This window comes from Capra hircus, chromosome 16, assembly GCF_001704415.2.
Source record: "Capra hircus breed San Clemente chromosome 16, ASM170441v1, whole genome shotgun sequence".
NCBI lineage: Eukaryota > Metazoa > Chordata > Mammalia > Artiodactyla > Bovidae > Capra > Capra hircus.
The window spans coordinates 45,589,898-45,611,714 of NC_030823.1; the positions used below are offsets into that span (position 1 = coordinate 45,589,898).

At 57.3% G+C, this 21,817-nt stretch overlaps 1 protein-coding gene across 5 annotated transcripts in view; it reads left to right on the forward strand.

Moving 5' to 3' along the window:
* The window catches only part of ACOT7 (acyl-CoA thioesterase 7), a 109,382-nt gene that overhangs the window by 83,570 nt on the left and 3,995 nt on the right, over positions 1-21,817 (forward strand). For all 5 annotated transcript variants that reach the window (XM_013970256.2, XM_018060440.1, XM_018060439.1 and 2 more), the window contains 2 exons: positions 3,560-3,676; positions 13,112-13,296. In XM_013970256.2, coding sequence (XP_013825710.1) covers positions 3,560-3,676; positions 13,112-13,296 — 302 coding nt within the window. The remainder of the gene's footprint in view (positions 1-3,559; positions 3,677-13,111; positions 13,297-21,817) is intronic.

Here is a 21,817-nt window from a genome sequence, read left to right on the forward strand (position 1 = left end):
ACAAGAATATCTCAGACCAGACCCACGCAGCGACTGGCCCAGGGCTTACCCAGAAGAAGGAAGACGGCTCGTACTCAGTGTTTATTATTAAATAGGCAGACCTCCTTTTACTGGTTTCACTTGATTGCACTTCGAAGTTTTTTTTTTAAACAAATTGAAGGCTCATGGCAGCTCTGCATGGAGCAAGTCCGTTGGTGCCATTTTTGCAACAGCATCTGCTCCCTGCATGTCTCTGTGTCGCATTTTGGTAATTCTCCCAGTATTTCAGACTTGGTCATTATCGTGTTTGTAGCGGGGATCCATGATCAGTGATCTCTGATGTTGTTGTCACAAAGAGATGATGAAGGACCCGACTGATCTTTAAGCAGTAGATTCTTCTCAATTAAGATGTGTACATTGCTTTTTTAGACATAATTCTATTGCACACTCAATATTGACCACAGTGCAGTAGAAACATAGCTTTTATATGCACTGGGGAACCAAAAAGTTTGTTTGACCCAGCTGTTTCTAAATTCCCTTTGTTGCAAGGGTCTGGAACCGAGCTTGCAATATCCCCGGGGTACCTATAATCTCCGTTTTATGAGATCAGTGCCTTTCTCTCTGAGTAGCCCCTAGAGTCCACTTTGCACACAGGACCCCAGAGGGCCCAGTTATGCTTCATGCTTCTCCATCGCATTTATGAGAACAGACCTCGGGGCTGTGGGAGCCATGGGCATAGGTTTCTGCTTCCAGCTCTGACCTTGCACTTCCCACACACACACTGCGGGGGCTGGGAGTCCTGCCTGTGTGAGGCCATACACTGAGCTCTGCACACATCCAAGTTCTTCCCCAAAAGTTTCTCTGTGTCCTGAATGCTAAAATTTACCTGCTGTCACTTCTTGATGACCCCACTGTGGTCCCGGGAGGCAGAGGTAACGAAGGTGGATGGGGATGGTCCAAGTGGGGGCCATGTGGAGCAGACCTCCCGTCCCTCGGGGCTGGGGTTCCTCCTCTTCCTGGTCACCAGCTGCCTGTGTGTCATTGTCCCAGGACCTGGGATAAACCCCAAATTGGGACATCATCTGACAGTAGACGTGCATGGTGAGGTCATGCCTGCTCCTGATGTGGGCAGCAGGAGGCTGTGGGCTCAGTCCAGGGGTCGGTGCTGTAAACACCATTGTTTCTTGTCAGGGCTGCGGGCAGTCCCAGTTCTCTCCCAGGTCTCCCAGCTCAGGTTTGTGTGCCGGCTGCTGGGTGGGCAGGGGGCTTGGGAGACAGAACACTAGTTTTGAGTGTGGAGTTTATTATCAAACACGCCCCTGAGCAGCTCGCCTGGCTTTCTGTGGATGAGTACACTGTCCCTGGCCTCACCTGGGCTGACTGTGGTTGTTACACAGGTGTGGCCCCGGGGACTCACTGTCAGAGCTGCCTCCGTGGGTCAATCAGGGTTCCTTTGGTCCTTGATCACTCAGTTGGCAGTCCTCTCTGAGTTCTGCGTGTCAGGTTCGGAATTGGTCAGGACATGGGGACGACAAGGCGTGTCCCCACTGTGTGCCAGCTTCCAGGTCACGTGATGCCATGGTCTGGGCTGGTGGAGGTTCTGGTATCAGGAGCTCAGCCAGCTGCTAACGTTGCCCCCCTCCCACTCAGCTCATGTGCCCTGGGCTTGGGGCCCATCCCGGCCGCACACACTAGATCCTGTAGTATTTTTAGTAACAGTGAAATCTCTTGTGGAACCTCTACCCGCGTTTTGGATAAATGGGGCAAAACGCTGGTTGAAGGAGCTGATTGTTACTTGTGCCATATAGCCTGCTCTTAACAGCTTCTGCTTTTCAGGATGAACAAGTAAGGGATTAATTTTAGGTACTTTCTATGTTCTAAGCATTAATTCCAACATAAATTCTTTTTGTCCAACCTCCAAGTCTCCCCTCTCCTGGTGATACCACCAGGTAACCTGGGAGCTCTGGGTGCAGGACCCCCTACCTTGCACACACTAATGTCACCCCCATCTCTCATCATGACCTTGAATTCTCTTTTCCACAGTCTTGTCTTAGTCACAGGGAAAAAGCATATTGTTGTTGTTCATTCTCTAAGTCGTGTGTGACTCTGACCCATGGACTGCAGCACTTGAGGCTTCCCTGTTCTTCACCATCTCCCAGAGCTTGCTCAAACTCATGTCCATTGAGTCAGTGATGCCATCCAACCATCTCATTCTCTGTCGCCCCCTTCTCCTCCTGCCTTCAATCTTTCCTGGCATATGGGTCTTTTCCAATAAGTCAGCTCTTCACATCAGGTGGACAAAGTATTGGAGCTTCAGCTTCAGCATCAGCCCTTCCAATGAATATTCAGGGTTGATCTCCTTTAGGATTGCCTGGTGTGATCTTCCTTGTTTTCTTACATAACAGCTTTATTGAGGCGTAATTCATGTACCATACAGCTTGCCCGTTACAGGTCCTTGATTTTTCTGTAGTGTATTCACAGCGTCACACAGCCATCACCACAAGCAATCGTACAACACTTGCATCACCCCAAGGAGAGACCTCCTACCCACACTAGGAGCCAGTCCCCACTTCTCATGAATTCCCTGTCCCCAGACAACCTTTAATCTGCTTTCTGTCTCTATGGACTTTCCTATTCTGGATATTTCATATAAATGGAATCCTCTAATACGTGGTCTTTTGTATTTGACTTCTACTCAGAATAATGTCACGTTTCATCCATGTTGTAGCCTGTTGTCAGTACTTTGTTTCTTTTTATCACTAAGTAATATTCCATTGTGGGGCTTCCCACGTGGCACAGTGGTAAAGAATCCGCCTGATAATGCAGAAGACTTGAGTTCCATCTCTGGTCTGGGAAGATGCACTGGAGAAGGAAATGGCAACCTGCTCCAGTATTCTTGCCTGTGAAATCCCATGGACAGAGGAAGAACCTGTTGTTCATGGTGTCGCAAAAGAGTTGGACCAGACTTAGCGACTAAACAACAACAATATTCCACTGTGCAGATACGCCACGTTTTCTTTGTTATTTTAGCTGTTGACACACATCTATGTTTCTCTGCTCTGGTGTATTATGAGTAAGGAAGGCCCTCATGAGATGTACTTACAAGTTTTTGTGTGAATGGCTGTTTTTCTTTCTCTTGGGTGCACACCTAAGAGTGGAATTGCTGGGTCATGTGCCAGCTCTGTGTCCAGCCTTTTGAGAACCTCCCAGCTGTTTCCAAAGCGGCTGCATGATTTCCATCCCCACCAGCCATGTAGAGGGTTATGATTCTCCACCTTCCCTCCAGCTCTTGTCATCTGGCTTTTTGATGGCGGCCACCCCAGAGGAGGGCGTGATGAAGCTTTCCTGGCAGGATCGGACACCTGTAGAGATTAGGAGCAGGGTCATCACTTTGTCAGTGGCCTAGTCCCTCAGCTGAGGATCTTCCAAAGCTCCCAGGTAGCCAGGTTTTCAGCCTGAGCCTCAGTCGGCTTCAGCCGTACTGGTGGAAGCAGGAGCATCATTTCCCATGACCTGTTTCCAGGATGGGCAGTGGGCTCCTCTCCCTCATATCTAACCTGCTGCCTGCCTTCCTCTGCAGGGGTTACCATGAAGCTCATGGACGAGGTGGCTGGGATCGTGGCTGCACGTCACTGCAAGACCAATATAGTCACGGCTTCCGTGGATGCCATTAACTTCCATGACAAGATCCGAAAAGGTAACAGAACTCTGCCGACAGAGAGGGGCCTTGGCTCCTTGGATCTATGCACAGTTTGCTTTCAGTTCACCCTTGCTCCCCTGGGCCCTGGTCTCTGCCCATTTGCCAGAGAAATAGAAGCCAGAGGCCTTTATCCCGCTATGATGTTGTTCAGCCTCTAAGTTGTGTCTGACTCTTTATGACCCCACGCACTACCGCACTCCAGGCTTCCCTGTCCTTCACTGTCTCCTGGAGTTTGCTCAAATTCATGTCCATTGAGTTGGTGATGCTATCTAACCATCTCATTAAGGGGCGTCCTTGGTGGCTCAGACAGTAAAGAATCTGCCTGCAATGCAGGAGATGCCAGTTCGATCCCTGGTATGGGACAGTTCCCCTGGAGAAGGACATGGCAACCCACGCCAGTATTCTTGCCTGAAGAACTTCATGGACAGAGGATCCTGGCGGGCTCTAATCCGTGGGATTGCAGAGTCGAACAAGACTTAGCGACTAACCCTTGTCACTCTTTCCTGCTAAAGAGTGGCATAAACTTACCCTCTTGAGGGGCCCGAGACACACAGCCCTGTGAAGACCCCATGTGCACAGTTGCTGCCATTGCACAGTGGTGGCGTGTAACCTCTTGGGGAGGGAAGATGGATCTCCTGTGTTGTCAGCAGTGGCTGGGTCAGAGCAGGAAGCCCCCAGCCCTCAGCCCATCTGCACCACCCAGCACAAAGCTAGTGGCTTTCCCAGCAGAGATCCAGTCCCAGCCCCACCCGGAAATGGTTCCGTGCTCGTCTGAAGATACACAGTGACTGTCCCCCCAGTCCGTTGTGTCTTCTGAGATGAGGCTGTGTGCCCCTGGAGAGCAGCCTTTCCTTCACTCTGGGATCAGGGGTCCAGGTGGTGAGAGGGACAGAGAGAAGGCGGAGGCTGCAGGCCTTGCTCCTGGCCTTGGGGAGCTGTGCCAGTGGTCCAGGCCTCCGAGGCCCCCTCCAGCTGGGGTCTAGCCCAGCTGCACGCGCACACCTGCAGACATGCTTGGCAATAAGTGCTGCCTGCTGGGGACAGAGCAGCCTGAAGCGGAGCTGTAGGCGCCTCCCCTCCCGGCCTGATCGAGAGCACGTCATCTGACCCACGCTGACCTGGGGTGGGTACATTAGGGTAGGGAAGGGGTGGTCTGTGGCTCCCCGCTTTCAGAACCCCTTCCCAACTAGTAGGTGTTTGCCTCAGATGCAGACCACAGTCCTTTTAGAATTTGCCCCAAATGAGTGGGTCTTATCCATCTTGGCAGGTCCTCCCAGGGCCTTGGTGCTGTATATGGGGTGCTATGAACGTTTGGGAGAGGAAGGGTCCTCTCCAGCCACGAGTCCTGGCCCCTCCTTTTCTGGAACTGACTGCTCCCTGGGTAAATCACTGTGATCCCAGCGTCCCTGTTAAACACGATGTCAGAACCCACAGTGGACACCATGCTCGTTCGGTGCATCCCCAGTGCCCTCTGAGAACTGCCAGCTGAGAAGCCAAGCGGTGTCCTCCAGAGGCGGCCAGTTCCTCCAGGTCAGCATATCAGCTTACCTGATGCTTCAGGTCAGCGGTGCTTCACCGCTGAGGGGAAGGCCCCAGAGGTTGAAGTCTGCCTTTGTTAGAAACAGGGAGCCCCCACTCCTCAACCCTGGCTCTTCACCCTCCATCCCTCTTGTGACCAGAATCACCTTTCATCAAGGAGGTCGGGGAGGTCAAGGAGATGCTCGTTGGGGTGGAGATGCTCAGTTGGTTTGTTTTGAGGGAACACTGAACCCTGGCCGGAGGAGAGCACTTTTGGTGGGGATGCATTGAAACCTGGGAGATGTCAGGGCAATGTGGTTGCAGAAAAGACTTTGTTTCTGAAAAGTTAGTCTTATTTCAAAACACGGGGAAAAGGGGACTTCCCTGGTGGTCCAGCGGTTAAGACTGCGCTTCCACTGCAGGGGCACAGGTTCACTCCCTCCTCGGGGAACTGAGATCCCACATTCCTCAGGGCGTGGCCAAAAAAAACCCCAAAACACAGTGAAAGGGATCTTCATTTTCACAAGTCGTGCTTTTCTGGTGGAACATCCCACTGCGGATGGGGTGAGAGTGAGGGCTGGGCTGTGGGCTGCCCCTCATGACATTGAGCTCTCTGCACCCCACACCCCCACATAACTCCTCGCAGTATCAGAGCCTTGGCCTTGAGCCTGTGCAGCCTGGGGAGCCCCAGGGAGCAGAGAGAATGTTTCTCTTTTCTCGGATCACATCTTGTTTGTGTATAAAGGAATGTGGGCCAAACTGAAGTCACAGTTACGAAGTCTGGCCCGTTTCAGTGCAGTGTCCCCGGAGCCATTCGACAGTGTCACACCTTATTTGTTGTTTTTCCCGAGGAATGTCCCCGTGTGAAGCTGTCTGCTTCACTCCCCTCTCGCCGTGGCTCGAGGAGGAGCCTGGCCGGTCACTGCCGATGAGGTCTCAGTCCTGGCCGCTTCAGACAGTTGTCACATGTCGTATTCAACACGGAGGAGCAGAGGCCCTGGGGGAACTGCCGCTCCCCGGCCCCTCGTCCTTTCTCACTGTCCGCTGCTTTCTGGGGATGTGCAGGGCGAGGCCAGCCGTGCCTGGATGACCCTGTGGGCTCAGGGTTCCTGGTGCCGGGCATCAGAAGAGTGTGAGACACTTGGTGAAGGGGTGGTGTTGACATTCCCCATGGTTCCGCTTTGATTTTCTGATGCAAATCTGCTGAGATGGCTGTGAGCCCTTGGGGCTCTTGGGGCGCGGACCGTGAGCTGCCACCGGTCCTTGGTCTTGGCCGAGAGGGCAGGAGCCGATGCCACCGCGGAGGGGAGAGCTGCATGGCTGTGTCCAGTTCTGCTGGCAGGAATGCAGGGCAGCGAGAGGGCGTGTGAGTGTTCCCCGGGCGGCACAGCAGTGATCACAGCCTGGGGGCTCCAGGAGTCAGCAGTGTGTCCCCTCCTCGTTATGGAGGCCGGGTGTGCCTTTGGGGGCCATTATTCTGATGACCATAGGTGGGGTCTTAGCAGAGGGGGTGTGACTTTCTCTGACTCCCCTGTTTTAGCGTATTTCATTAGAACAACAGCTGGAATGGAAAGGAGGCCAGGCCTTTGGGTTGACCAGCTTCTCAGATCTCAGGCAGCAACTGCTCTGCTCTGTCTCTGTCCAGCCTCCGGGGAGGCTGCTTCCTCAGAGGATGGGTGTTGGTGTGCTGTCAGCAAAACCCAGCCTGGCTGTGGCCTCAGCGGTCAGTTGCAGCAGGGGTGTCTGTCAGGAAGCCATGCGTGTAGCTTTGTGGCATGAAAACATCGTCCGGAAGAAGGTCAGAGGACGACTTTGAATTTCAGCCCCAATGGGTGTGTACTGAGAAGGGGCTCGGTGGCACCCACACTTCTGACACAGTGGGGACAGTGCTCTCTCATAGGATTGTGGCAGGTTTGCTGTTACCAACCAGATTCTTGGAGCACGCCATCACTACTGCCTGGACCATGGAGGGCCCACCCCTTATACCCTCATCAACCCCCCCACCAGCCCACATTCATGGTCTTTAACACTGGTGACCTGTCCTCCTGGTGACCCCACCAGGTTCAGCCCAGCCCCTCCACCAGCGGGCACTGAAAGTCCTTCAGGGTTTGTCCCCCTTCCCACTGGGGTCAGCGGGTTCGGGGGTCTTAGCGGTCGTGCAGAGAATCAAACTCGACCCAGGCCATTGAGATGGAGGAGGACCACTTTGTCCACGAGTCGGGACTTGGGGGAGTCCAGTGTCACATACCTGAGACCCCTCAGAAAGTGGTACCGAGGTGAGGTCAGTGCTGGGGGAGGGCACAGGGGACCTCAACCACCCGCCTGATAACAGGGCTGCCGGCGTTAGTCGGGGCAAGCTGGTAAAGCCCAAAGACCCGAGCTTCCTTTTACTTGCTCCATTTCTGACTTTCTTGTTTGTTGTTGTTGAGATGCTAAAATGCTAAGAAAAGTGAAAAGGGGAAAATAGTTGCTTTTGTTCTAGTGGTTTTGGAGGCCTTGGGTAGGTGACCTTCACTTCTCTTGTGGAGAAGTGATCCCTTCCAGACTATCAGGGTGGGAAGCGAAGTCTCTAGAAGACGCTTGTCGTAAGCACACTTGCTGCCCCAGCTCCTTGGAGCTTAGGTGCTGGGCTCTTCTCAATGTTTGCAGTACTTGGCAGTGTAGCCTTGGGAAGAGCGATGTTTTAGTATTCTGCTTTCTTTTCCAAATCCCTGTCTGAAACCTGCCCTGGAAGAGACACCGTGTGCAGGGGGAGCTGGCGGCCCTCCTGGGTGGCCACTCGAGGCAGCCTCACCGTGATTTAGAAAAGGATCGGCTGTGACCTATGGCTCGGCTCGCTGCAGGCACCCCTTCTATTTAACTCCGGTGCCCGTTGCTCACTTTCGAGTGCCAGGCATGGTGCTGAATGCTTTACACAATTACCCCTCACTTGGAGGGGTACTATTGTCCTCCCCGATGAGACTGGAGCCCTGTTTATCCCGTTTTCTAATCTGGAAACTGCTGGTCAAGGGATTAAGGAAACTGCCTTTGGCTGAAGGGCAGGTCCGTGGTGGAACCTGGCGAAGACAGTCAGCTCCAAGGTTGGAGCTCTCGAACTCATGCCTGGTGCCCTCCCACCACCCTCTGGGCCTGAACATCATCCTTTGCCAGGGCCCAGGGGCATCAGCCTTGGCGCCAATGCTGATCAAGTGCAGCGCCAGCCACCGTAGATGCTCACGCTGGACTTCCAGAGTGATGGTTCCCCCCTCACATGTATGTGAGACTCCAGACTGAAACAGGACTGAGGGTTCTGCAGTCATTGACGTCTGGCCCCAAGGAAGGCCTGGCTCTATCTGTGTCCCCTCATAGTCTCGGCCCAGGGACCCCTCTTCCTGCTGAATTCATACAGTTAGAGGCACACAGTTCAGTCTCTGCTCCCAGCAGCTCTATGATCTGCTTACGTCAGGTTTGCCCGCACGAGCCCCCCAGCACCATCCCCACAACGGTCAGTAGCCACATGGGGCTGTGATTCAGTGTCAGTAATGAAAGTGCTACTCCCTGGTCAGCAGGCCCACGATCCTCCCAGAGACTTCAGGAGAGAATCTGCTTCCTTCCTTTTCCGGCTTCTAGAGGCGCCTGTACTCTCTGGCTTGTGGCCTGTCGTCCACCCTTATAGCCACAGCCCAGCATCTCCCTGACCCTGCGTCTGTGGTCACGGCTCCCTTGTCCTCTCACAAGGACCGCTGTGATGACCTTGGGCCCACCTGGGTGATACAGGCTGAGTGCTCACCTCAAGATCTGTAACCTCATCCCACCTGTGAGGTCCCTTTGTGTTAAATTCCAGCTGACACAGAGAGGCCAGTAAGGCTCTAGCCGACTTCTGAGCTCTGCCTTTTACCCCACCCTGATCTTACCCTGTGAGCCCTGAGGATAGGACACTGGCAGAAACCCCAGGAGAGCAAGGGGCGTCTCAACCCTTGTAGGATAGGAAGTACTCCCCCTCTGTGGCCAGCAGTGGGCATGGGCCCCTCTGAGGTTTGGAGATTAGGGATGATGGGTGGAGGCAGTGAGCTTCCTGGCTCATCACAGAGTGTTTGCACTGGAACTAGGGTCCCTGAGAGCACAGCTGAGTCCCCATCTCTCAGACAGGCTCCTATGCCAGGGATGCCCCCGTGGGTCCAGCCCTGAATGGAGTCACTCCTCAGCCTCAGATCCCGGACAACTGCCCGTGTCCTGGGACCCAGGTGGAAGGACAGGGGTTCGTCTGTGTCTTCACCGCTGAAGAGCTAGAGCTCCCTGCCCAGTGCACTCGCCCATTTGATTCATTGTGACAGCATCAGAAGCAGCTTCTTGCCTGATGCAAATGTGCCTGCTGCAGAAAGAGAGGAAGGAAGCGATTTGTTTTAAATGTCACTTATTATTATTACCTTGTTGGAAGGACTCTTCTCACGCCCTCGAGACACCACAGGGTGTTCCGTGGGCACTCTCTCCCCTGGGGTTCCAGACACCTCCCCCACCCCAAGGGCTGTGTGAGAAGGACACTCAGACCCCAAGACGTGACAGTCCTGGGCTTCTGTCTACTCGCGCGTACTATGCAGGAGTGACCTACCAGAGAGACAGCCATTTGCAGACGAGGAAATTGAGGCACAGCAGGCTCTAGGCTTGCCCCCTGCCCAAGTTCAAACCTAGGGCTGGGGACTCCCAGCTCCTGTGGGCCCCAGGGCTCCTCCCCAGGGCATCGTAGCCTGGGGAATTGGCGGGCCTCCTGGGTGACTCCGGACCTGGAAAGCCTGCCCCTTGTGGGGATGGTCTGACTGTATCAGGGCTAATCTCTCCCTGCTTCTGTGACTCGGAGGAGAACTGGGTGGTCCCTCCTGGCCTCACTTCCGGGGATCCCACCCCATACAAAGTGGCACGTGGTACCCAGCGCCCGCGGGAGATGCTTGTTTTCCCCTTGAGCGTGTTTCACCAACCTTAAACGTGTTGTCGTCCAGGGGGGTTTGGGTGTGTGATCTAGTGGGACAGTCCCCGCCCTTTGGACCACTCTGCCAGGGCCACATGTGTCTCACTGCCCACCGTGGGGCACCCTTGAGCATGTGGCAGGTCACACCTGCCCTTGCAGTTTCTGAGACAAAGCAAACAGGAGCCCAGCTGGACTCAGACTGGGGTTGTGCCCTACCGAGACAGGTCCCCACTGTCCCAGGCTGAGGTTGAGACTGGCCCAGCCCCCCCGGAGGTAGCGTCCCTGCCCCTGGTCCCAGGGAGGAGGGAGGGAGCATGGCCTTGCCGGGCTGCTTGGGCAGAGGCGGCCACCGTGGTAGCTGAGGTGAAGCGTCTGCAGGAGGGGCCCATCCAGCTGGAGTCTGCCATGGCCACTGTCCACACAGGGCCACATGTTGGTTCAGGGATAAGGGGCGCCCACTCTCATGGAGCCCCCAGGCTGTGAGGGAGCTGAGCAGACCTGCAGGTGCCTGGAGCTGGAAGCCTGGAAGGAGAAGAGCTCTGTTCCAGAAAGAGATGCCCGTGCAGAGGGTGGATGGGGGGTGGTCTGTGGAGTGGGCGTGTCTGTTTCCACAAAGCTGGGTGCATTGCTTTGACCCCTACCTCTGTGGACTGACCACTCCATGCTCTCAAGTCCTGGGGGTAGCCAGTGACATGGTAGCAGCTGGCGGGAGCCTTCCTGGCTCCTGGGAGCTGACAAGCCATGGATGTGGCCAGAGGTGCCCTGGCCCATCCCCTGTGACTGACCGCAGACCGCAGGGTTGTCTGGGGTGTACTTTCCCAGCCAAGGGTCAGGGAATGGTGGCCCTTGGCTGCACTGGGGTCTCTCCTTGTCTGTTTCAAATCTAGTCCCTGCCCCTCAATTACCGAGTCTGGCTTCCCATTTTTAAGCACCTCCGTGTGGGGCAGCCTGAGGCTCGTGAGGTAGGAGTGTTGCCGTCTCCGAGGGGTGGAGGCTGGTGTTGGGGCTGTGCTGAAGCTTTCCCGACTTGTAGGAGGCCATCATTGTGTCTCCTGCCGTGAGTGGCTCTCAGGACCATGTCGCCTCGGGTCTCATGTACATCATCAGCCGGCTTTGTTTTCTGAAGTCAGTTTTGATGAGAAATTTCTTCACATTTCTACCCAAAATGATCAGCCATGTGGTTGGTGGAAGGCTTACACAGGAGATAAGGCATGGGTGTGTTCTCATTTGTTCTTTAAACAAATGGTTGTTGAAAGGCCCTGCATTCATTGCCCCTGCATCCCTGCCCCTTGGCTGGGAGCTCTGATGAGTTTCCTCTTGAGGAAGGGGCTTGACCCTACATCTCAGCACGTGGCCCCCACAAGCCCTTTGTCTGGTCATGGGTGAGAGGGTGCTGGCCGGCACTGGGGTAGGCTGACGGGGATGGGTAGGGATGCCGGGAAATCCTCAGGGACGCCCACCTCCCCTTCCTACTCCCCTAGAGACGGCCCATGGGGGCCATGTTGGGGCTGTTCCCAGGGCTGTTGCCCGTTGCTGACTCTTTGGCCTTCCTTTCCCCCAGAAGTGGCCATGTGTGACACGGAGCGCTCCCTGTGAATATGGGGTGAGTGTGGCACAGAGCATCTGTACTTTATAACACGAATAACTGCTCCCGCTTCTGATTGCCCACACGCTGACCCCTAACCATCACCCGCTGCCCCGACTTATCTGTCCTCCTAGTCTCTAAACATGTCTTGTGGGGCTGTCTTTGTGGAGCTGGGACGTTGGGGTTCTTGGGTGTTAGAAGGTCACTGCAGCCAGAGCTGGTCTGACCTATACAGGAATTTCCTTGAGCCTGGCCCAGAAGCAGGCTGCCTTGGGGTGGTGGTCCTGGGCACGTGTCAGAGGAAAGCCCTAAGCATCAGTGCTGCCCTGGGGTGCAAAGCACCATCAGTGGTGGTAATAAGTGCACTACCTGCCTGCCACCACCAGGTAGAAGCCTCAGCACCTGGCTTGTTTCATGCCAGCCTGTAGTTACCCCGAGGGGCAGCTGGAGTCTGTTTATAGGCCAAAAACTGGGCTCCGTGAGATTAAGCCAAGGGAAGGGAAGACCAAGGTCAGAGGTTGCAGGGAGCCCGTGACCGGGAGAGATGCTCTAGGGTAGGTGTTCAGGACCCAAGGGTGTGGGGAGTGCAGAGAGGTTGGTTGGGGGCGGGGCGAGAGCAGGGGACCCCCCCACCCACCCCGCGGGACAGTATCATGAAAACGTGTGACTGTCTGTGATGGAAACTGCTGGAGTTGGGAGGTGGGGGCACACAGGGACTCTGACCACAGAGAGGGCCGCGCTGGTGTCTTTGGAGGGCAGATCTTTGGATCAGGGGAGAGTGCTGGTCCTATGGGCAAGACTGGCGGGGAGGAGAGCATGACAAGATAGACGCAGCCCCACCTAGACAGAAGGTAGGAAGGAGACATGGGCTGGAGTGCAGACGGTGGCTCCAGGGGACTTAGGACCGTGGTCAGCGTGAAGGCTTGGCCTGATCATACATGCAACCCTGCCGTCAGACCAGCATCCGGAATGTTACAGCCAGCCGGGAGCGACTGGGGAGGGTGGAGGAAGGTTCTTCAGTGGCCCATAGAGCAGCCATGCAGCTCCAGGGGCACAAGTAAGGCCAGAGCGTGGTCAGCACAGATTCAGCCTTAACCTGCCAAGGGACCTGAGAGCAGGCGAGGGGCCAGCACCCGTCCCCAGACGCTGCCACACTGAGGGTAGAGACCCTTGCCTGGGTGGCCACCGGGATCCCTTCAGCTCTGAATGTTTCCGTAAGTGAAGGAGGCCCGCTTGCTGACCAGCAGGCGAACACTCAGGGGCTCCCGTGTGCTGTCGCTGTGACACCCTACGGTGAGGACTGTGGCCTGTGCTGTCTCACCGGCGTCTGCAGCATCCTCCCTACCCGCCCTGGTCTGGCCGCCCTGATCCGCTGTCTGCTCCACAGGCTGTGTCATCACCATCTCCGGGCGCATGACCTTTACCAGCAATAAGTCCATGGAGATTGAGGTCTTGGTGGACGCCGACCCCGTGGTGAACAACTTTGTGAAGCGCTACCGGGCCGCCAGTGCCTTCTTCACCTACGTGTCCCTGAGCCCGGAGGGCAAGTCTCTACCTGTGCCCCAGCTCGTGGTGAGTGACCCCTCTGGCCCATGTGTCCTTGGGAGTGACTGACCCCCATGCTGAGCCAGCCTGCTGCGCACTTACTGGGCTTCCAGGAGAAACCGAGTCACAAGAGTCTGTTCTGGGCCGCTGGGCCCCGCTCCACTCCTGAGGGGCCAGCCACCTTGGCTGAGGTGCAGGACACACCTGAGAGCCCATCCCTGGGGGCGCAGGGGAGGGGCTGGGCAGACAGTGTGAGAGGTGGTGCCCCTTACAAGTTCCTTGCCGAGGGATGAGTATGCTGCCCTGGGGGTCTTGACGCTGTGTATGATTGCTGGAGCGGGGTCAGGGGAGAGGACCCTCCCGGGGTGAGCTCTCAAGGAGCCCCTGGCCTGAGTCCTGCACGATGGGGCCAAACCAGACCCCGCACCTTGAGGCTGGGCCTCATGGCCTTTCCCAGCCTGGGCGCAGGCGGGCAGCTACCACCACAAGCAGACCCTGGGTCTCTAGTCCAGGCACAGATCCTGGAGGGCCTCAGCCCCCAGCAGGGTTCCCTTGGGACTGTCCTGGGTTCTACAAGCCAAGAGGCTGCTGTTGGGGCTGCTGGGGGTGAGGGTCACGAGCATTTTCTTAATTTGGAAAAGAGAAGGTTGGATTCCCTCCCTCTTGCCATCCCCCTCAGTGCCCCCCCAACCCCCATCTCAGCTCTTGGCACCTGCAGGCCCCCAGTGCTTAAGGCCACAATCTTAGGAGTCTTCTGAGGCTCCCCCTCCCTCATGCCCAGCCCTGCCTGGTCCTGGGGCACCACCCTGCTCCTGTCTGGGATCACTGACAGCACCTCCTCCTGGTCCCTCCCTCCTTTACACGCTCACACACGTATACACACACGCGCACACACACAGTCTGTTCTCCAGCACAGGGGTGATTTGTCCTCAGCTGTGCAGATCTCGTCACTTCCCTGCTGAAACTTCGGGATTCTGGTTCATTTAGAATAAAACCCTGGTCCTAAGGCTCATGCCTTGAGGGTCCGTGCACGCTGCCCCTGCCACCCACTCCACCCCCGCCTGCTCCTGCCTCACCTGGAGCCCTGCTGCCCCCACAGAGGTTCCAGGCCACCTTCAGGGGTCAGTCCTCACCCCCCAGGGTAAGCCCAGTGTCGCCTCCTTGGAGGAGCCTCACTGACCCCCATCCAGCATCCCCATCGTGGTCTGGCCTTGTCCCTGCCCTGCCCTGCTCCAAAGCACCAGCCCCCTGATTTGGTGATGCTGGTCACTTGCCGATTGTCCCACCCCCACTTGTCTGAGCCTCACGAAGACTAGAACATGTGTGTTCCCCAGGGGTCACTGGGCCTGCAAGTCTCAGTACTTGGGGGGTGCTCTCTGGAAAGTGCGTGAATCCTGCTGTGTGCAAGGCCTAAAGTGAGAGACAGGCAGTGTGGGTGCTCAGAGGAGCAGGGTGTGTGCTGGGCTGGCAGCTTCCACCTGAGGGCTGTGAAGTGGTGCCCAGGGGGTGAGCAGGAGCCCCCAGAAAAGCCAGTGGGTAAGGGCCGTGTTGGGAGGTCCCAGGAGCTCAAAAGCTAGCAACTTGGCGTGAGCTAGCCATGGAAGAGCCCAGGAGTTAGGGGGCAGAGGCGGCCAGGATTGGGGGTGGGGGGTGAGTGGTGAGGAAGCCTGGCAGGGAGCACTCAGTGACTGTGTATTGAATGAATGAGGAAGGAAGGGATAAACAGATGAAGGAATCAGTGGCGCGTCTGGATGTCCCCTGAGGCCAATGAGAGCTTCAAGCTCTCACACATTCCTTGGTGATGCCTGCCGGGTAAGTGCCCTGCCTGGAGCTCTGAGTCCTCTGCTGCTTCTCTCGGCCACGCTCAGCCCGGCCCTGGGGGCCAGGCTCCCCTGCGCGTTACCCTGTTACACTGGTGAGGAACCCCTCAGCCCAGCAAGGCTGACTCACTTGTAGACGTTCACGCAGCTGGCCGTGGTAGCCTGAGTGTGGAGAAGTCCTCTCTGTTCAGGCTGCTCCTGGTTGGTCTTGAGTCAGGCCCTGGGTCTGCCGCTAGGGGGCCGGGAGGCAGCCAGAATCCCCAGCTGAGGTTGCGCTGGGCTGTGCTGAGCACAGAAGCCTGGGCAGGGGTGGGGGTGTATTGGGGTCTCCAGCGCCTGGCGCTTTTGTGGAAGTGGCTGGCAAGCGACTCGGGCCCCCTGCCAGTCTGAGCCCTGCTTCCAGAAGCGCCTACCAGGGCTGCCACCACCCCCGCCGCGTCTGTGCCCCACGCAGATCCCCACCTCCTGGAGAAGAGCATGTACCGAGGCCTCTGTCACAGTAAACATATGGCGCTGAGGCTCACTTCCTCATGGGACTGCATGAGGTCCTGCGTGCTTCTTCTCTGGCTGAGGATGGCTGCCTGGCCTGCGTGGGGGGGTGCTTCTTGGTGGCAGCTGAGTTCCCTCTCTCGGAGATGCTAATGTGACTCCCCCACCCCGCTCCTCCTCTCTGGGGCCTCACAGGCCCGCGGGGGAGCCATCCGGCCTCATGAAGGCCCCTGATGTGGCCAGAGGAGCCTTGGCTGCCCACTGGGCCCTCTCCTGTCCCTCCCCATCCCCCACGGCCCCTCCTGGGGCTCTGATGAAGCAGGGTGGGGGGTGGGGGAGGCTGCAGAGAGGAGGGCTGGTGAACCTGGCTTCGAAAGATGGGGGCTCCACCGTATTGAAGGAAGGAAGGGGTGGCCAGGGAGGGTGCCGTCCTCAGGTGGGCTCTGGACTGACACCTCCCCTCATATATAGCCCTGGCCCTGCTGCCCAGGGACCAGGCCTGTGGGGGGCGGGGGTAGGGGTCCATCAGCCTCGGCCTCTCCCTCCCAGCTCCTCAGCCACAGCACCCCCCACCTTGCATTGGTCATGGTGGGTTCCCTGGGAAAGCCTTGCCTCCCCCCCACCACCCCCCAGCATTCTTGATGGGCTTTCCTGAGCCCAAGGATGGGGTGCTCACCTCACGTGCACGCCACCCTGATGGTGCAGCAGAATGGCTGCCACCCCGCCTGGCCCCTTGGTTGATAATCTGTGTCCCCTACCTCTGCCCACAGGCCTGACCTCCAGCCTTGACCCTCTCGACCCCAAGTGCAGGCTCACCCTTGTTCTCTGTAGACCCTTGTCCCGTCTCTGTCCATGTTGCCACAGGGCCCCTTGGGGACACCTGTCAGCCTGGCCATCCCCAGCATCTCCATCCTGTTTACTGAATTTGCACCACACACAAGCGAGGCCTTGACCTCCGTCCTCCCGCCTCCCTCGCCTCCAGGCTCCAGCAGGGCGGCCCCATCCAAGGACGCTCTCTGTCTTTAATCTCACTGGCCTCTCCCTGGCTTTGGCACGACTCAACTGTGAGGGACTCTGCAGTGTCCAGACAGCCACCCCATGGCCACGTCACCTGGGCTCTGAGAGAGCCCACTTGCACCCTGCCCTCGGTTGGGGGTGGGCCTAGGCCCCAGGCCGCCTCTGTTTCCTCCACAGGGTCTCAGCAGGTATCTCAAACATAACATTCCCAGCCACCTCCCCCCAAAACCCTGCTCTTCCTGGTGTGTTCAGCCTGGCTTCTCTCTCCCCCCCTCAGCTCCAAGCCGCATACCTGCCCTGTTCCTGCTACCACCTCCCTGACTGCACTGTGTCCGAGCAAATGTTAGAACAGAATCACATTCACTGCCTCTCCCACCTCGACGGTTCAGCGGCTCCTTGGTGCCCTGGGCACGGACAAGTCCGGCCAAGTCGGCTGCCATTGTTCCTCAAATCCCCAACCCAGTCCTGCCTCAGGGCCTTTGCATTGGCTGTTCCTCTGCCAGGACACTTCCCTCCAGTCATCATGATGTCAGCTCTTGCCGTAGTTTCCCAGATAATTCCTCCTTCAATGATCTTCCCTCCCCTCTATGGATAAAGCCTTATTACTCCTCCCCCCATCACCCAGTGACTCCTGTTGCCTGGAAAGAACCTGGAGTTGGTGGAAGGGGGAGCTCAAAAGGAACCAGGAACTGAGAGGGCTGGGGATGGGCTGGTCACAGGAGAGGAGGGGCAGCGACCACCTGTTGGCCCCCCACCCCAGTTGCTGGAGGGCAGGCCTGGCCCAGGACCTCCCTTCCGGCCCTTTCCTCTGCTGTTGGCTGAAGGAGTGGGGCCTGCAGGGCCCCCCAGATGGCCCTGAGACCAAAGACATCTGAGGATATCCACCATCTTCATTTTGAAAAGCTCCTTCTGTTGTAGATGCAGGTGGACAGGGTATCGTGGCAAGGTCTGCAGCCCGGCTGTTGGTGGTTCTGTGGCGTGCCCGCCCAGGGGCTGCTTTCAGCTCAATTGAAGGCACTACGGCGCCCCTTCTGCCCTGCCTGTACCCCAGAATTCAGCCTGCTGGGAAGACCAGTGCCAGCAGCAGTCTGGGAAGAGTGCCTCCCCCAGGGTCCAGTCTCCATGGAGAGCTGCTTGTGGTCATGGAGCCCTTTGTGGAGGAGCCCCTGGCCTTCTGGGGCTGGGCCCGTCTCTGTACCTGGGGGGCTGCCTGCGCCCTTTCCAGAAACCCAGGAACCTGGGATGGGGGTGGGCAGGCGAGAGGAAGTCAGCTGCTTGATGAAGGGGATGGGACGGGGACTGAATTCCCAGGTTTTCAGGGCCAGTGCTGGTGATAGCCGCTTCTTGCCAGCCGGCTGCATGTAGACCCAGGCTATCCTTGCTAATTAAAGATGGTCTTTGATTCTTCACTGAGGTGTCCTGGGGCCACTGATGTGGATAAAAATAGCCTCTGGTGGGGGAGGGTGGACAGAGTCCCTAGCCTCCAGCCTGGCCTCTGCGGCGCTCGCTGGGGAACCACCAACACTGCGTTGTCTGTCTCTGAGCCCACGTGTGGCGCGTGGGGGCTCAGCCCTCCCCACCCCCATTGTCAGCACTTCTCCTGCAGTCTATTTTTAGCTCCCGTCCCCAGGGCCTGGCTGACACGGAAGGCAGCGTGGCTGTGGGAGTTTTTCTTGATGAATATTTTATGCTGGGAGGGCCCGCTGCGCCGCGCCAACAGATGCCGGCACTTCCAAGCTGATTGTTAAAGGCGAGTGTGGCCCGTGGAGCCAGCCAGCTCCCTCCGAAGGCCTCCCTGCAGCCGTGCCCTCTGATTTCGAGAGTCGGGGTGAAGGGCAGAGTTAGAGGGGTGGCTCCCTGGGACCCACTTCCACACTGGTCCTAGCACCTCCCAGGGGTGACTTTTCAACCTGGGAGTGGGAGGACTTTAGTCCCCCCAAACATGAAAACTAGTGGACCCTGTGTTAAAGCGGGGGCAAGGCTGGTTTCTGTTCTCTGGTTCAGTCCTGGGTGCTGCAGACCCTGAGGTCCTGGGAGACCCGCATTGGGGGAGGTCTCCCCTCGCCGAGGGAGCCACCTGGACCATGTGCCACGGCAGTCACATGATGCCAGTTTTGGACATGAGCATTCACAACTGCTTCGTGGGTCATTTGGAAAAGGATCATTTGTTTTCCCCAGTGAGCTGAGCAGCATGGCCATGTCACATTGCGGTCACAGAGCAGGGTCTTTTCAAAGCCGCTTTGCTTGGCTCCCAGAGAACCCAAACCTCAGAGCAACCTGTGGTGCGGGGGTTTTGGCCGCTGCTTGTAGACTGTCATCTCCTGGTCCACCAGGAACTGCTGACAGGTGGAGGACAGGGCCTGGACCCGGGAGCCTCAGTCACCAGCACTGAAGTGACAAATTGGAATGAAAATAGGAGGCAGGGAGGAAATTGAGGAGGCTACCAGCCTTCCCTCTCTCGGAGGGGCTGGCTCATAGCTGGCAGGGCTCCACCAAGAAGCAGTGAAATGTGAGCTCTGCACTTTCTCAGCTGGAGGTGCTTCTTCCTTCCATCATGGCCAAACCTCAGGGCCCCATCCAGGGCCAGTCACCGTACAGGTTTCCTGAGGACCGGCTCCCAAGGCCTGGGTGCCCGTGAAGCTGTTCCTTGTCTCCAGGACAGGTCTCCAGGACAGGCTGGTCTCTAGCACACCAGCCTGGGGTGTGCTTTGGGCCCACAGCAGGAGCTAAGCACTGAGTTCACACAGTGCCGACCCACCTCCTCACTAGGTGTTGGGGTGGGTTATCCGCACCCACCCAGACCACAGTGACAGCGATGAGACATGACTTTGATGTGAAGTCAACGTGGAGCAGACCTTGAACCCCTTGGCCAAGGTGGCCCCTTCCTGGGTGCTCAGAAATACAAGGACGAAAAGACCCTGCAACCCCCCAGGGGTAGGAAGGGTGTAGAAGGGCCTCCCCACTCACTGGTAGGTGCATACAGAATCAGAGAATAGCATGCCAGCCCTGCCCGCAGGAGCGGAGATGCTTCATCAGGGGCATTGTCCATCCCCAGGTGTACTGGACACCCCACTTGTGCCTCCTGTCACCAGTGCAGGCCCCTATCGAGCCCCTCGGTGGTCTGAACCTTCTGGAATTGCTCAACGTGGAGGATGCCTGAATGTGTCCTCTGAGCAGAATCCTCAGTTCTCAATCGTCGTTGTTCAGTTGCTCAGTCGTGTCCGACTCTCTGCGACTCCATGGACTGCAGCACGCCAGGCTTCCCTGTCCTTCACCATCTCCCAGAGTTTGCTCAAACTCATGTCCATTGAGTCGGTTCTGATCTTTAACACAGAGTCACGTCGGTTTGGAATTCAGACTTTCTTGCTTTGATCTTCGTTGGTTTGCTTGTTCATTCACTCAGCAGATGCTGCCGGGACCCCACTGTGTTCCGGTCGCCGTGTGGCCTCAGACAGACGGCGGGAAAGATGCTGGCACAGAGTGCACGCAGGGCAAAGGCTGGCAGTGAGAGCACAGCTCCTGGCCTGGACCCGGCCCATGGGAAGGGCTTGGCAAAAGGCAGTGCAGTGGGGTCGGTGTGTCAGCACACCCGGCCCTGGGGCCAGCACTGCGAACGGGTCCCGAGTCCCCTCTCCTGTGAGGGGTGGCACCCTCCTGCCTTCTGCCTGGCAGCACCTGGTTCCCTGCATCTTCTGGCCACCTGTTGACCCTTCTGCAGGTGAATTTCATGGTCGCACAGGAGGGCAGTTATTTGAGGAGCAGAGCCAGTGCTATAGGGTGAGGAGAACCCTGGGTGAGGGTGTTTACGACTCCACATTGGCTGTGTCATTGGAGGCTGTGATGCTGTGTGCTGGGGGCTGTGGTGCTGAGCCCGGCACAGTAGCTGCACAGTCCAGCCTGCGGCCCCTGGGAACCAGACACCAGACCGCAGACTGCGGCTTCCCGGTGCCCAGCCCATCCCCGCCCCAGGTCAGGGTCTGTGGGCCCAGCTGGAGCAGCCGCCTGTGGGCAGCTCTCCAGTGCCCCTGGCCACACCACCCCGAGTGACCCCAGTCATTAGACAATATCTTAATTGCCTGCGTGATTGTCCCAAGATCCCGCTCCTGTTATGAAGGCCGGAGAGGCTGTGCTGCGTGGCTTCCTAATTAAGAAGGTCTTCGTCTCTCAGGCTCACAGGAAGTTGTTCTCTCACCACTGGAAACCCTCTTCGCACCAGACATTCATTAATTACAAAAAGGACAAGCTCTTGATTTTACTGAGGGTGGAACTTAGTCACTCATCTTCTCTGCCAAGTTCCAAATGTGTGTTCTTGAAGCACAGAGAATGCAAAATGGAAAACATTTGGTTTGCACTGTTAGGCTCTGAAAGCCACAGGCTTCCCCACCAGTGGAAAGGAGTCCGGGAGACAGTGCTGGCTGGAGGAGGGAAAGATGAACAAGGGAGGCCTGGAGCCAGCAGGCAGGAGCCAGCGGGGCGCCCCCAGCACAGGGGGCCCAGGCCCCAGGACCCCACCCCAACCCGTGTCCCTGGGCCTGAGTATGACCTTCCAAAGATCCAGCTGCCTTAAGTTGAGCCCCAGGGCCAACTGCCCTCCTCCCAGGGCATTGGCTATGCGTTGGCAAACAGTAATACACTTCGTCTTTGAGGCTGTTCATGATGACAGGAGTTCATGAGTGTGCTGGCAAGCACACACGTGCACACACAGTGTAACTGCTGTGCGTGGAGAGTGGCCTCCACTGGCCCTGCAGGAGACCCTTCACCATGTCACCTCCTGGAGACCTCTGGTTCGTAGCTGGCCCCAGGAGCATCCTGGAGGCCGCCTGGCAACATGGCAGGTCCCGGCGACCCCATGGTCCTTGGCACCCCTCTGAGGAGAGCAGAGGCCCAGGTGCAGGTACCAGACCTGGTCAATTCCAGTGTCTATCCAGCACCGAGAGAAGCGTCCAGAGCCTTCGGTGCACACTGTCTCTTCCACCAGGCAGGCAAACGGGGGTCACCGCACCCTGAGCTGCCAGTGAGCTCCTTTGCTGTCACCTGTCCTTTTTCAAATGCACAGGAAACCCTCCCCGCCAGGCTGGGGGATGGGCAGCCTGCAGGGGTCGGTAGCTCCTGCCAACAGCTCTAGGCACTTGAGAGGAAGTACGATTCCTACGGAGGAGCTTTGTCCTTCTCCCCATCACCTCCAACCCCCCATTAAAAACAGCAACAGCCAACAACTTATG